General features: G+C 44.3%; 1 protein-coding gene across 2 annotated transcripts in view; it reads left to right on the forward strand.

Moving 5' to 3' along the window:
• Window positions 1-13665, forward strand: part of gpr143 (G protein-coupled receptor 143) — an 84456-nt gene that overhangs the window by 35957 nt on the left and 34834 nt on the right. For both annotated transcript variants that reach the window (XM_073043998.1, XM_073043997.1), the window contains exon 7: window positions 7525-7642. In XM_073043998.1, the coding sequence (XP_072900099.1) occupies window positions 7525-7642 (118 nt within the window). The remainder of the gene's footprint in view (window positions 1-7524; window positions 7643-13665) is intronic.

A 13665-nucleotide genomic window follows, 5' to 3' on the forward strand; every position in this document is an offset into this window, starting at 1 on the left:
TGGGTCTCTGAAGACCAGAATGTTAATTCATGTGTGGAGCCAAAACAGATAGGGAAATCTTACATTTTGTTTGTTTTTTTTTGCTCCTGTATTAACTTGGGAGGTGGACACAGAGTCTATTGAAGTGAGGCAAAGTGGCTTCAATTTCAAGGACCCTGTACAGATTAGAGAGGAGGAGGTATTTGCTATCCTGAGGCAAATCAGGGTGGATAAATCCCTAGGGCCTGACAAAGTGTGCTGTTAGACCTGTTACGAAACCAGTAACTGGTTTCACTTACCAGCAAAGATAGATATGTCAGTTGAAGTCCAATGGTACTATTTTCAAAAGTTTTATTAATAAAGGGGCACAAAAATTAAGGTTAATACAAACATTCAGATAACATGCGTCAATGCTCAATCTAAAACGCAGGTACATTAATAATCACTCAGAAATAAGCTCTTTCGTTGTCTAGGGTATAATACTGAGTCCAATTGGAAATATAAAGAATCACTCTGAAGTCTGCAGGCTTTTCCCTTTTGGTTTCACGTGTTGGAGAGAGAGAGAGATAAATGGAAAAACTTGCCCAAAACATCCATGGAATCAGGGGAGCGATCTTCCCCGTTGTTAGTTAAAAGCGATCTTCCGTTGGTTCCAGCCACAAACCCCGCATTCGGAATTTAACGCACGTGGCTTATTTCAAAATGGCTTCCCGTTCCCACGGGAAGCGGTATCGTGCTTCTTGGTGTCTCCTTGGTGCGTCTGAGGGTCGTCCTCTTTCAGACCCTGCTTTATACTGCCTCACGGGATCTCAGGTGTCAATCAGGTTGCAGGTGATGCAATCTCTCTCTCAACCAGCCCACTTTGCCCGAGGGCTTTACAATGTCCCTGCGAGTTGGCACGTCTGCAGTTCCCAGGTGTCTCCTGAGAACAATGCCACAGTCACCAGCTTTTGTCCCAGTGGAATGTCTTTCCATTTCCTGTGTCCATTCAGCCTGTCTCTCTCTCTCTCTTGCTCTCTCTCTCGGGTCATTGACCCCCCTTTCACTAGGGCTCTTGCAATTCTCACAAAGGAGGGGGCTGGTATCATAACACCTCCCCTCTTAAAAAGGTTTTTACCAGCGGTTAAAACCCAGAGTGGTACAGTCTTACAGAAATTTTGAATCTAATACAATACAGAAGCTTTTCTTTTCACTACAGAGTAATACAGTTATACATTCAAGTCAGCATCTAAACAGTTAACAAGTACAGTGCCCCTTTAGTTAATATCTTAACATCTTAATATCTTAAAGTCTTGTAGCATCAGACTTCAATTCAATAACCAGCTTATTTATTTATTGTTTTCAGCCACAAAACTGCGGAGGTGTGATCTTAGCTTAGGTGCATCTACAAAAGTTTATGCGAATACTAATCGTTTCGGTCGGTTTACTTCGCCGGCAGGTCTCCAAAGGTCTGTCTTTATTATTCACAGGCTTTGGCGCAACCCGTAAAACCTGCTTTGCTGTTTAAAAAAAATGGCATCCCCATTAACCGTCACCTCTTTTCTGGCGAGTCCCCCCGTTGGGACTTTGAGTAATTTGGCGTGGTGAACTCCCGCCCGCCTCGTTCATCAGGGCTATTTTTTCAACACCATGCCCCAAACTGTCAAGACCCTTCAGGCTATTTGTTTTTAATTCCAACTCCTCTTTCAGGTAGCATTTCGAATGCAACCTCTTCACACCCCACCCTGGCGTAACAATAGAGTGGGGGGCCCCGCTATTTCCCGACTCACTCTGTGAGCGATCTGCCAGGTTTAAAATTTCTTCCTTCGACTTGGGAACTACAGACCCTCCTTCAACAACAATCCTCATTCCCCCCTTAAATTCGGCATTAACCTTGGCCCCACTCTCGAATACAAACACCGTGGAACTCACACTTCCCACGGTTACCAAGGTTAACCCTTTTCCTACTGAACCAACCCTATCTGATCCACAAAGACGGCCGCCCCGTCCCCCTGAATCAAACACCTCAGACTTCCCCTGAGCGCTGTTACCAGGTTCAGCACCACGTGCGCCCCCATCTTGGACACACTCAAACGGGACATTGGCCCCTTCCAGGCTTTCAATACCCGTACCTTTTTCAAATTCTAACGTCCCCCGATCCTTCCAGTTACTCTCTAGGCAGCCCCCCGTTGGGGAAGGCGCAACCCTGCGAGCTGAAACAACCTCCTCGGCCATTTCAGCTGACTTCTCCACAGCAAGGATACCCTTCCTCTCTAAGACTACCCTCATTTCACTCTCGGGACCATCGAGAACACCTTTAGAACTCTGAACTTCTTCAAACAATTCTGCCAAACCAGACAGATTAACCATGTCCAACTCTGGACATTTTAACAACTTTATCCGTTTCTCAACTTTAGTTCCTACCTCTAGGACCTTTCTCTTCACTAAGGGCAGGGCTATTTCCTCTCCCTTACCCCCTTTTACTTTACTGCTTTCTGTTTTACCACCCTCGGAACCCTCATGGTACAGGGTCGGTAAAAACATCTTGGCCAGATCACCGCTGGCTTCATTTAAACTGTCCTCTTTCTCAGCCGCTTTTTCCGACAGGCTGCGAGTGACCGCGCATGCGCGATAGCTTTGGGACTCTAGGGGCGGGGCCACCGCACTCGCCGGTCGGCGGGTCGGCATCATGGCTGCCCAAATCCTCCCTCCTGCTAACACACTTTGTAACAACGCGACCCACTGCTCTTGTGGCCACTTCTGGTTCACTGCCACCTTTTCAAAAAGCAAGAAATAACTATCAACATCCGTCTCTTCGAACGGAGGTACTACTCTCAGCTCCCGACTAACATTAAACCGCTCTCTCCTTAGCTCCTCCCTCTCTCTTTCTCTCCCCGCTGCCGCTCTCTCGGCTGCTGCTAACTCTCTGATCCGAATTTCATGCTGTCTTTGCCTCTCAGCTTGATCCTGCTCGTTCTCCAGTTCTAACCCCTTCGTCAAATTTAACAAGTCTGCTTTGGCGCTCACCTCTAGCGCCGCCACAGTCGCGTTTTTCATAAATTCACACACGTCCATCTTTGCTGGTTTTTCTGTCTGGCTACCTGCGTACCAGATCCAAATTAATTTTGTTTTGACTTACAATCCCGATTGACTGACCTCCCCCTTTTTGGTGTCAAATCCCGAGACGAGAACCCCACTTGTTACGAAACCAGTAACTGATTTCACTTACCAGCAAAGATAGATATGTCAGTTGAAGTCCAATGGTACTATTTTCAAAAGTTTTATTAATAAAGGGGCACAAAAATTAAGGTTAATACAAACATTCAGATAACATGCGTCAATGCTCAATCTAAAACGCAGGTACATTAATAATCACTCAGAAATAAGCTCTTTCGTTGTCTAGGGTATAATACTGAGTCCAATTGGAAATATAAAGAGTCACTCTGAAGTCTGCAGGCTTTTCCCTTTTGGTTTCACGTGTTGGAGAGAGAGAGAGATAAATGGAAAAACTTGCCCAAAACATCCATGGAATCAGGGGAGCGATCTTCCCCGTTGTTAGTTAAAAGTGATCTTCCGTTGGTTCCAGCCACAAACCCCGCATTCGGAATTTAACGCACGTGGCTTATTTCAAAATGGCTTCCCGTTCCCACGGGAAGCGGTATCGTGCTTCTTGGTGTCTCCTTGGTGCGTCTGAGGGTCGTCCTCTTTCAGACCCTGCTTTATACTGCCTCACGGGATCTCAGGTGTCAATCAGGTTGCAGGTGATGCAATCTCTCTCTCAACCAGCCCACTTTGCCCGAGGGCTTTACAATGTCCCTGCGAGTTGGCACGTCTGCAGTTCCCAGGTGTCTCCTGAGAACAATGCCACAGTCACCAGCTTTTGTCCCAGTGGAATGTCTTTCCATTTCCTGTGTCCATTCAGCCTGTCTCTCTCTCTCTCTTGCTCTCTCTCTCGGGTCATTGACCCCCCTTTCACTAGGGCTCTTGCAATTCTCACAAAGGAGGGGGCTGGTATCATAACAGACCCTACAGGAGGCAAGTGCAGAAATTGCTGGGGTCCTAGCACAGATATTTAATTCTTCCTTAGTGACAGGAGAGGTACCCAAGGACTGGAGGATAGCCAATGATGCTCCACGGTGTTTTTTAAAAAAAAATAGGCTCTAAACAGAAACCAAGAAATTATTGACTTGTGAGTCTGACGTCAGTTGTGTGAAAATTATTTGAAGGTATTCTAAGGGACCAGATATGTGAATATTCAGATTGACATGGACTGATTAAGGATAGTCATGTAGGGTAGATCATGTCTAACCAATCTTATAAGAGTTTTTTTGAGGAAGTTGCCAGAAAAGTAGATGAAGGCAAGGCGGTGGATGTTGTCTGCATGGACATTTGACAAGGGACCGCATGAGAGGTTGTTCAAGAAGGTTCAGTCACTTACAATTTAAGATGAGATTAGATTAGACATTGGCTTTGTGGGAGAAGCCAGAGAGTGGGAGGAGATGGCTGCCTCTCTGACCGGAGACCTGTGACTAGTGGTATCCTGCAAAGACTGGTGCTGGGTCCTTTGCTGTATGTCATTTATATCAATGATCTGGATGATAATGTGGTTAACTGGATCAGCAAATTTGCAGATGACACCAAGATTGGGGGTGTAGTGGACAGTGACGAAGGCTATCATGGCTTGCAGGGGGATCTGCATCAACTGGAAAAGTGGACTGGAAAAGGGCAGATGGAATTCAATGAAGACAAGTGTGAGGTTTTGCACTTCAGTAGGGGCAGCCAGGGTAGGTCTTACACAAAGACAGGTAGTGCATTGAGGAGTGTGGTAGAGCAAAGGGATCTGGGTATCCAGGTCCATAATTCATGGAAAGTGGCATCACAGGTAGATAGGCTCGTATAGAAAGCTCTTGGCACATTGGCCTTCATAAATCAAAGTACTGAGTCCAGTCATGGGATGTTGTGTTGAGTTCTAATTTGGAGTGTGCAGTTTTGGACACCTAGCTACAGGAAAGATGTAAACAAGATTGAAAGAATACAGGGAAAATTTAAGGATGTTGCCAGGTCTGGAGGACCTGGGTTATAAGGAAAGATCGAATCAGTTGGGACTGTATTCCTTAGAATGTAGAAGACTGAGAGGAGATCTGATAGATGTATACAAAGTTATGAGGGGTATAGATCGGGTAAATGAAAACAGGGTTTTTTTCCACTGAGGTTGAGTCAGACTGCAACTAGAGGTCATGGGTTAAGGGTGAAAGGTTTTAAGGGAAACTTCTTCATTCAAAGGGTCGTGAGAGTGTGGAATGAGCTGCCAGCACAATTGGTGCATGCGAGCTCAATTTCAACGTTTAAAAGAAGTTTGGATAGGTACATGGGTAGTAGGGTTATGGAGCGCAGGTCGAAGGGAGAAGGCAATTTAAATGGTTTTGGCATGGACTAGATGGGCTAAAGGGCCTGCTTTTGTGCTGTACTTCTCCATGACTCTGATCTTGTGTCCTTTCGTTCTAGGGATTTGATTTTGTTTCTTTTTTTTTACCACAGAGGCCAAATTACCCTCTCTGCCTACCTGCCTAGCCTTTCAATTCAATGTGTATCCTTGGATGTTGAGCTACCAACTATAATCTTCTTTCATTCTTGACTCAGTGAAGCCATGCCAATGTCATACCTCCCAATCTCTAACTGCGCATTTCATCTACCTTATTCCGTCTACTGTGTGCATTCAAATATAACACCCTTGGTATTGTCTTTATCACCCTTTTTGATTTTTGCCCCCATGTTGCACTTCAACTCATGACATTGACTGCAACTTTGCCCCATCATCTGCCTGTCCTTCCTCACTGTGTCACTGCACCCTGCATCGACTTGTATACCAACTGCCTCATTCTCAGCCCCTTAAATCTGGTTTCCATCCCCCTGACAACTTAGTTTAAACCCTCCCCAGCAGCTTTAGCAAATGCCCTCAAGGTTATGGTCCTCAGGTTGGATATTAGTCTCCCAGTTGTCTCCCAAATTTTTTTCCTGCATACCTGGAAACTGTTCAGCCTCTAGAGCTTATTTTGAACTTTAAAGGTAGCAAGACTCAAGTCACCATTATTCTGCACTTTTTTTAAAGTTCCTCTCAAACCCTACTTCTTATGCATTTGATTTTTCTGAATTGGGCAGGGGACTTTGGAATCCCTTCATTGTGATTGTTTTATTCCCGATAAGACAGTGCTGATAACGGATCGTCTATTTCTTTCATTAGACAAGATTCTGTAGGAGGGAAGGGTTGGATTGATCTTTGAGTAAAAGGTCAACACAACACTGTCGGCTGAAGGGTCTGCACTGTGTTGTAATGTTCTGTGTTCTAGATCCTAGTACTGCACTTCAGAAACGGACAGTGTTTATTTAGTGTACAGCACTGCTAAATTACATGTATGTTGCATTCTATGAATTGTGATTGCTGCTTGTTCCATTTTAAACAACTTGAGCTACTACTGCAGTGGGCTTCTGAGAGAGTGCACCGCCATCGGTCAGAATCAGGTTTAATATCACTGGCATATAATATCATTTAATTACAATAAGAAATACTTCTATTAAATAAGTTGTGCAAAAATAAAGCAAAAAAAAAGTGAGGTAGTGTTCATGGGTTCATTGTCCATTCAGAAATCTGATGGCGGAGGGGAAGAAGCTGTTCCTGAAACATTGAATGTGTGTCTTCAGGCTCCTGTAGCTCCTCCTTGATGGTAGCAATGAGAAGAGGGCATGTCCTGGGGGATGGGGTCCTTGTGTCCTTGTGCTGTGTTAAGCCAATTTGTCCCATTCTTTCAGTTAGACATATCCTGCTGGATAGAAACCAGGCCAAACTGCCTCTCCCAACCAAAATAAAACTCTTTGTCCCCGTTTCATTGACGCCCTGGGTCCTTTTGTGCGGGGAAAATACTGGCCATGTTTGAACACTTCAAACTGTGCATTAAAATAGTTGAATTTGTGGTCAAATGTACAATTACATGCGTGCCCAGGGCAATGGAAACATTCTTACAGGCAGCATGGGCTGGAATTGTAACATTCTCACAGGTACATGGCATCAACATTCAGAAGACAGCCATAAGTCGGACCCAATTTGTACTGGAAAGAACACAACTGGAACAGAAAAAAACACATTTTAGAGAAAAGTGGCCATAGTATCATAGTGATTTGGATTGTTCCAGTTGGTTCAAGAACCAAATGGTTGAAGGGAAGTAGCTGCTCTTGAACTTGGTGGTGTGGGACTTCAGGGCTGTGAGAAGATGGCTTGGTTCAGATGGTGGGGATCTTTGGTGGAGGTTGTCTTCTTCAGGCATGGCCTCCTGGGGATGCTCCCATGGGTGGGGAGGGATGAATCGGCCAGAGTCCACAGCTCCAGCTTCTGGCATTCCTGTGTGTTCACATTGCTAAACCAGACAATGGTTCAACCAGTCAGATAACTGACAAACCAAATAATCCATTGTGTGAGATGGAGAGGCAGCTTATTAGATCAAATACACTCTTTGATTTTACATCCGTTGCTGAGTTTCTGAAATGATACAGATATTGTTTCTTTCTACACAGTTGGCTGCCAAACCTCATCAATGAGAGCCTTCTATTCTACCTTGAACTGCAGCCAGACATGAACAAAGATCTGCAGAAGAATGTCAAGAATGCAGCTCTCATCACTTGGTTTATCATGGTAAGGCATCTGTCTAAAATTCTACAGCACATATCATTCCTCAACAGGACGGCGATGCTTCATGAGAATAAAAGCTAACTGTTGAGTTTAATCTAAAAGTTCACTGTAGTTTTTCTTTAGCCGAGTTTGTCAAAGGACGTCTTAGAAACCTGGTCACATCACATTGACATATAAAACATATTGGTTTGCCTGGAAGGCTGTTAACAACTTGGTCCAGAGATTGCCGCAAACACTCAGCATCTGTGGAAGGGAGATGGTCAACATTTCAGGTCCTGGACTTCTCATCAGAACTGGGAAGGAAGCGTCCAGGTGGAAGGTCCAGTCCCAGAAATGATGAGCGTCCCTTTCCCTTCACAGATGCTGCACAGTTCCTCCAGCACTTTGCTGGGGAAGGAAGAAAAGCTAGTTGGCATCCAACAGGAGAGAAGGTGTGGTGAGAAGAAAGGGAATGTTTCTCCAAATGGATTAACTTCCAAATCCAAAGGCTTCTGTCTCTGTAGAATGTGGTGGTAATGGTGGCACTGAGGGCTTTGAACACTTGAATTGGATCCACAAGTGCTTCACTCTCATTTCAATACCAATGACCACCATTGTGCCAGCAAGCACCAAGAGCAAGTGCACCTGTCAGTTCAGACAAATTATGCTGTCACAAAATCGTAATCCATACTGAAGTGTAAAGACCTGATTATAGAATACAGCAAGAGACCAGTTATTCAATATGATTAATTAGTCTGATCGACTCGACCTACAAATGTCAACGTGGGAGATAAAAAGGGAATCAAACTAAGTGCTCATTCAGTCAAATGAAAACATTGTTATGAAGTACAGCCATCACAGTTGTCAATGGATGTTTCTCATTGCATTTGCCATGGGTATTTTACCAGGAGGAACCCACCACTGTGACAAATGGAGAGTGTTAAGACATGAAAGAATTCCACATCCTACCTCCACCTTGCTAATTTGAGAAGAACATTCGCTGGTTACTTTTTGGTTTGCTGAGGTTTTGTAGTTGATCCCTGACATCTTTACCCCTGTGTGTCGGGAAGAAAACAGGTGAAAGCAGTTTCCAAGTCTGCTGTGATTTGCAGACAAATAGCTGTTGACTTTTGCATTCTGGGTGCAATAAAACCTGGAAGGAAGATCACCTAGCTGTGCTTTGTGAAGCGTTGCTAATATTCAAGGCAAGATGCGGAACTATTGTCTCCCAGGGAACGGTATCTTGACATTGAGCATAGAACAGCATTTCCCATGATGCCATATTAATCTAAAGTACTGTAATCCTATCTATGTGCTGATAATTCACATCCCTCCATTCCTTGCATGTTAATGTGTTTGTCTAAATGCTTGTTTAAGCCCACTATTGTATCTGCTTCCCCCACCACTACTGATGCAGTGTGTTTCAGGCACCTACTATTCTGTGTTGGTTTTAAAAATAATTTTACCCTCGCATTCCCTCCTTTAAAATATCCCCCCTCACCCTTTGGTATATGATAGTTCCACTCAGGGAAGGGGCAGAGAAAGATTCTATTGATCTAATCTATGCCTCTGATAATTTAGTAAGTTCTAGCAGGTCTTCGCTCAGCCTCCACTCCTGAGAAAACACCCCAAGTTTGTCCTATCTCTCCTTATCAATAATCCAAGCAGCATGTGGGTGAACCTTTCTGCACCCTCTCCAAGGCCTTCATATCCTTCCTGTAACAGGGTGACTTGGACCGCATACAGTACTCCAAATTTAGCCTGACCAAGGGTTTTACACAATTGCACCATGACTTATGAAAGCAAGCATGTCATATGCCTTCTTTTCCTTTGACTTGTGTTACCACTTTCAGTTAACTGTGGACTTGTGTCCCAAGGTCCTTCTGTATGGCAATGCCCTGATGGGCCTTGCCGTACTTTCCCCTTGCATTTAATCTCCAAACACTTCACACTTGCCCAGATTAAAATACATCTGCTATTCTTCTGCCTGTACTTGCGTTGGCTATATCTTGCTGAATCCTTTGACAAGCTTCACTGTCTACATTTCCATCCAATTCTTGTGTTGTCTACAAACTTAATCAGCTCATCTATGTTTTCATCCAATTTGTATATCATCGTCAATAGATGGTTATGATATAGAAATACTGACATATCCACTTAGTGGCCACTTTATTACGTGCCTCCTATAGCTGATAAAATGGCTACTGAGAGTAGGTTCGTTGTCTTCTGGTACTGTAGCCCATCCACTTCAAGCTTCAATCTGTTGTGGGTTCGGAGGTGCTCCTGCACACCGCTGTTGTAATGTACGGTTTCTTGAGCTCCTGTCTCCATCCTGTCAGCTTGAACTGGTCAAAGTCCATGCTTACTAAATTCCATGTATACAACATTCACTGGACTACTCTGTTCAATCACCTTCATCATCTCAAAAAGAGATTAAATAAAGGTTGTAAGATGTGGCCTGTTGTGCACAAGTCCATGCTTCTGCAAGAGTGAGTACTAGGAATACTCTCCACTAAATTCCCGGTCTTTGATGTGTAACTCAATGTCCTTTTATTTCTCAGATTATATCTATTATCCTTCATCAAGAAAGGAGAAAATATTGGCTAACAGGCAGTCTTCAGGGCCCCTGCCCATGGCTGCAGAGAATATAATGATGTTTGCCAAGTCGACAGCAATCTGCTGTCTTGTCTCTCTCAATGCCCCTCAACAGATCCCATCAACACCTGATGACTTAGAAAGATAGAAAATCTACAGCACAATACAGCCCCTTCAGCCCACAAAGCTGTGCCAAACATGTCCTTACCTTAGAAATTGCCTAGGGTTACCCATAGCCCTCTGTTTTTCTAAGCTCCATGTACCTATCCAGGAATCTCTTAAAAGACCCTAATGTATCCACCTCCACCACAGCCCATTCCACGCATTTGCCACCCTCTGCTTAAAAAAAACACTTATCCCCTGACATTTCCTCTGTACCTACTTCCAAGCACCTTAAAACTATGCCCCCTCGTGGTAGTCATTTCAGGCCTAGGAAAAAGCCTCTGACTATCCACACGATCAACGTCTCTCATCATCCTGTACACTTCTATCAGGTCACCTCTCATCCTCCATCGCTCCAAGGAGGAAAGGCCGAGTTCTCTCAACCTATTCTCATGAGGCATGCTCTCCAATCTGGGCAACATCCTTGTAAATCTCCTCTGCACCCTTTCTATAGTTTCTGCATCCTTCCTGTAGTGAGGTTTCCAGAAATGAGCACGGTACTCCAAGTGGGGTCTGACCAGGGTCCTATATTGCTGCAACGTTACCTCTCTGCTCCTAAACTCAATCCCACGATTGATGCACCGTACGCCTTCTTAACCACAGAGTCAACCTGTGCAGCAGCTTTGAGTGTCCTGTGGACACTTGTTCTTCAATAGACCCAACATCTGATCTCAACATGTCCTAGATCAATACAAGCACAAGCCTGGTGTATCTTAATCCCTGTGTCTTGTTTCAGGTGATTGACAGACAAAACTGGTGTGTCATTATGTCTGACCTTTCGTGGTGACAACATTTTCCTGAGTTGAAATCTGAAATATTGAACATACAGTCCCATTATCTATAGATAGAGGGCAGTAAGACCTCTGTAATGAAAATTTCTCATTCGTGACAGTGTAGTGGAATAGTTATTTCTTCACAACACTTCCATTTACCGCCTGCTTCCTGTACCAATCCCCCCCCCCCCAAAAATTCAAAGTTCTAAGTAAAATTTACTATCAGAGTACATACATGTCACCACACACAACCCTCAGATTCTTTTCCTGAGGGCGTACTTAGCAAATCTATAGAAAAGTAACTGTAAACATCAGGAACTGTAACCAAACTGCAAATGTAGATATACACTAAATAAATAGCAATAAATGAAGAGCAATAAATGGGTGAGGCTTACTGCAGGTGGACCCACTCAGCAGGTTGTGAGAGGTTGTGACCTGCCACAACAGACAGACAGACAGACATACTTTATTGATCCCGAGGGAAATTGGGTTTCGTTACAGCCGCACCAACCAAGAATAGTGTAGAAATATAGCAATATAAAACCACAAATAATTAAATAATAATAAGTTAATCATTCCAAGTGGAAATAAGTCCAGGACCAGCCTATTGGCTCAGGGTGTCTGACCCTCTGAGGGAGGAGTTGTAAAGTTTGATGGCCACAGGCAGGAATGATTTTCTATGTCGCTCAGTTTTACATCTGAGTATCATCGATTGCTGTATGATATCTGTGCCGAGGATTGTTGAGGTTGATGGAGCTCTGCTACCTCCTTCCAGGACTGAGACCAAACTCTGCACCATAAACACCTGTCCTCACCATTGCTCCTCCAGGACCACCATTCTAACACAACTCCCTTTTTCCTTCTTCCATAAATTGCTGCTACCCATATCTCATCTGCACTGTGTTCACCAAGGAGCAGTGCTCACTGATCTGTAGCGGTCACTGGGCAAGCACTAGGCACTACCACGTTTCCCAACACTCATCCTTGTTTTCATTTCCTCCATGGCTTCACCTTCCTTCTCCACCCGCCATCTCTCAGACGTAGGAGAGTACAACACAGGAACGTCTGGGCCACGAAGCCCAGTGTTCAATCTGAAGTCCAGAAGCTGAGGAAGTCAAAAGGCCCAAAGTCTGCAGTCCACCCATCTACTGGAGGCTGGAGGTCTGTCTGGGTGGGTGAGAGGAACGGGGCTTGTGTTCCTGTTGTTGGTTTGATGAGGTTGTTGCTCACGTTGCTTTGCGAACACGGTGGGCACACTATGTCGGGAACGGAATACGTGGCCACACTCAGGGGCTGCCCCCAGCACATCCCTAGGTTGTGTTGGTTGTTCAAACATCAGAATAAAATTTATTATCGGAGTACATATACGTCACCACATAAAACCCTGAGATTCTTTCTCCTGTGGGAATGCTCAGCAAATCTATAGAACAGCAACTGTAAACAGGAGCAATGAAAGAGCAAAAGCCCAGAAGACAACAAACTGTGCAAATGCAGATATAAATAAATGGCTATAAATAATGAGAGCATGAAATAACGAGATAAAGAATCCTTCAAGTGAGATCTTTGGTTGTGGTAACGTCTCCATTGATGAGTGCAGTTGACCTCTTTTATTCAAGAGCCTGTCGTTTTCTTCTTGAACCTGGTGTTGTGAGTCCTGAGGCTCTTGTACCTTCTACCTGATGGCAGCGGCGAGAAAAGAGCATGGCCTGGGTGGTGAGGATCTTTGATCTGTGCTGCTTTCCTATAATGGTATTTCATTTAGGTGTACTTGATGGCTGGAAGGGTTTTACCCATGATGTACTGGACCAAATCCACTAACTTTCGTAGGATTTTCCATTCAAATGCATTGGTGTTCCCATACCAGGCCATAATACTGCCAGACAATACACTTCCCACAGTTTGTGAAGGTTTTTGATGTCGTGCTGAACCTCCGTAGGATCCTGAAGAAGTAGAGGCGCTGTCATGCTTTCTTCACAATTACATTTAAATGATGGGTCCAGGACAGGTCCTCTGAGATAGTGACACCAGGAATTTAAAGTTACCGACCCTCTCTACCCCTGATCCTCCAATGATTACTGGCCCATGGACCTCTGGTTTCCCTCTCCTGAAGTCCACAATCAGTTCCTTCGTCTTATTGACATTGAGTGAGAGGTTATTGTTATTACACCACTCAGCTAAGTTTTTATTCTCCCTCCTGTGTGCTAATTCATCACCCCCTTTGATACAGCCCACAACAGTGGTGTCATCAGCAAACTTGTAAATGTTGTTGGAGCTGTACTTAGCCACACAGTCATCGGTGTAAAGCGAGTAGAGCAGGGGGCTTAGTACACAGCCTTGTGGCGCATCTGTGTTGCTGGAGATTGTGGAGGAGATGTTACTAATGTAGGTCTTTTGTAAAAGCGAAGTGGCGTAAAGCGAACATTCGTAAAGCGGTGGACACCTGTATCTGCCGATGTGTTTTTCTTAATAAAGTAACATTATTTATAAAATGCTTATTTGAATTTTGTAGAAAAATAA

Source organism: Hemitrygon akajei, chromosome 4 (genome assembly GCF_048418815.1).
Source record: "Hemitrygon akajei chromosome 4, sHemAka1.3, whole genome shotgun sequence".
Taxonomy (NCBI): domain Eukaryota; kingdom Metazoa; phylum Chordata; class Chondrichthyes; order Myliobatiformes; family Dasyatidae; genus Hemitrygon; species Hemitrygon akajei.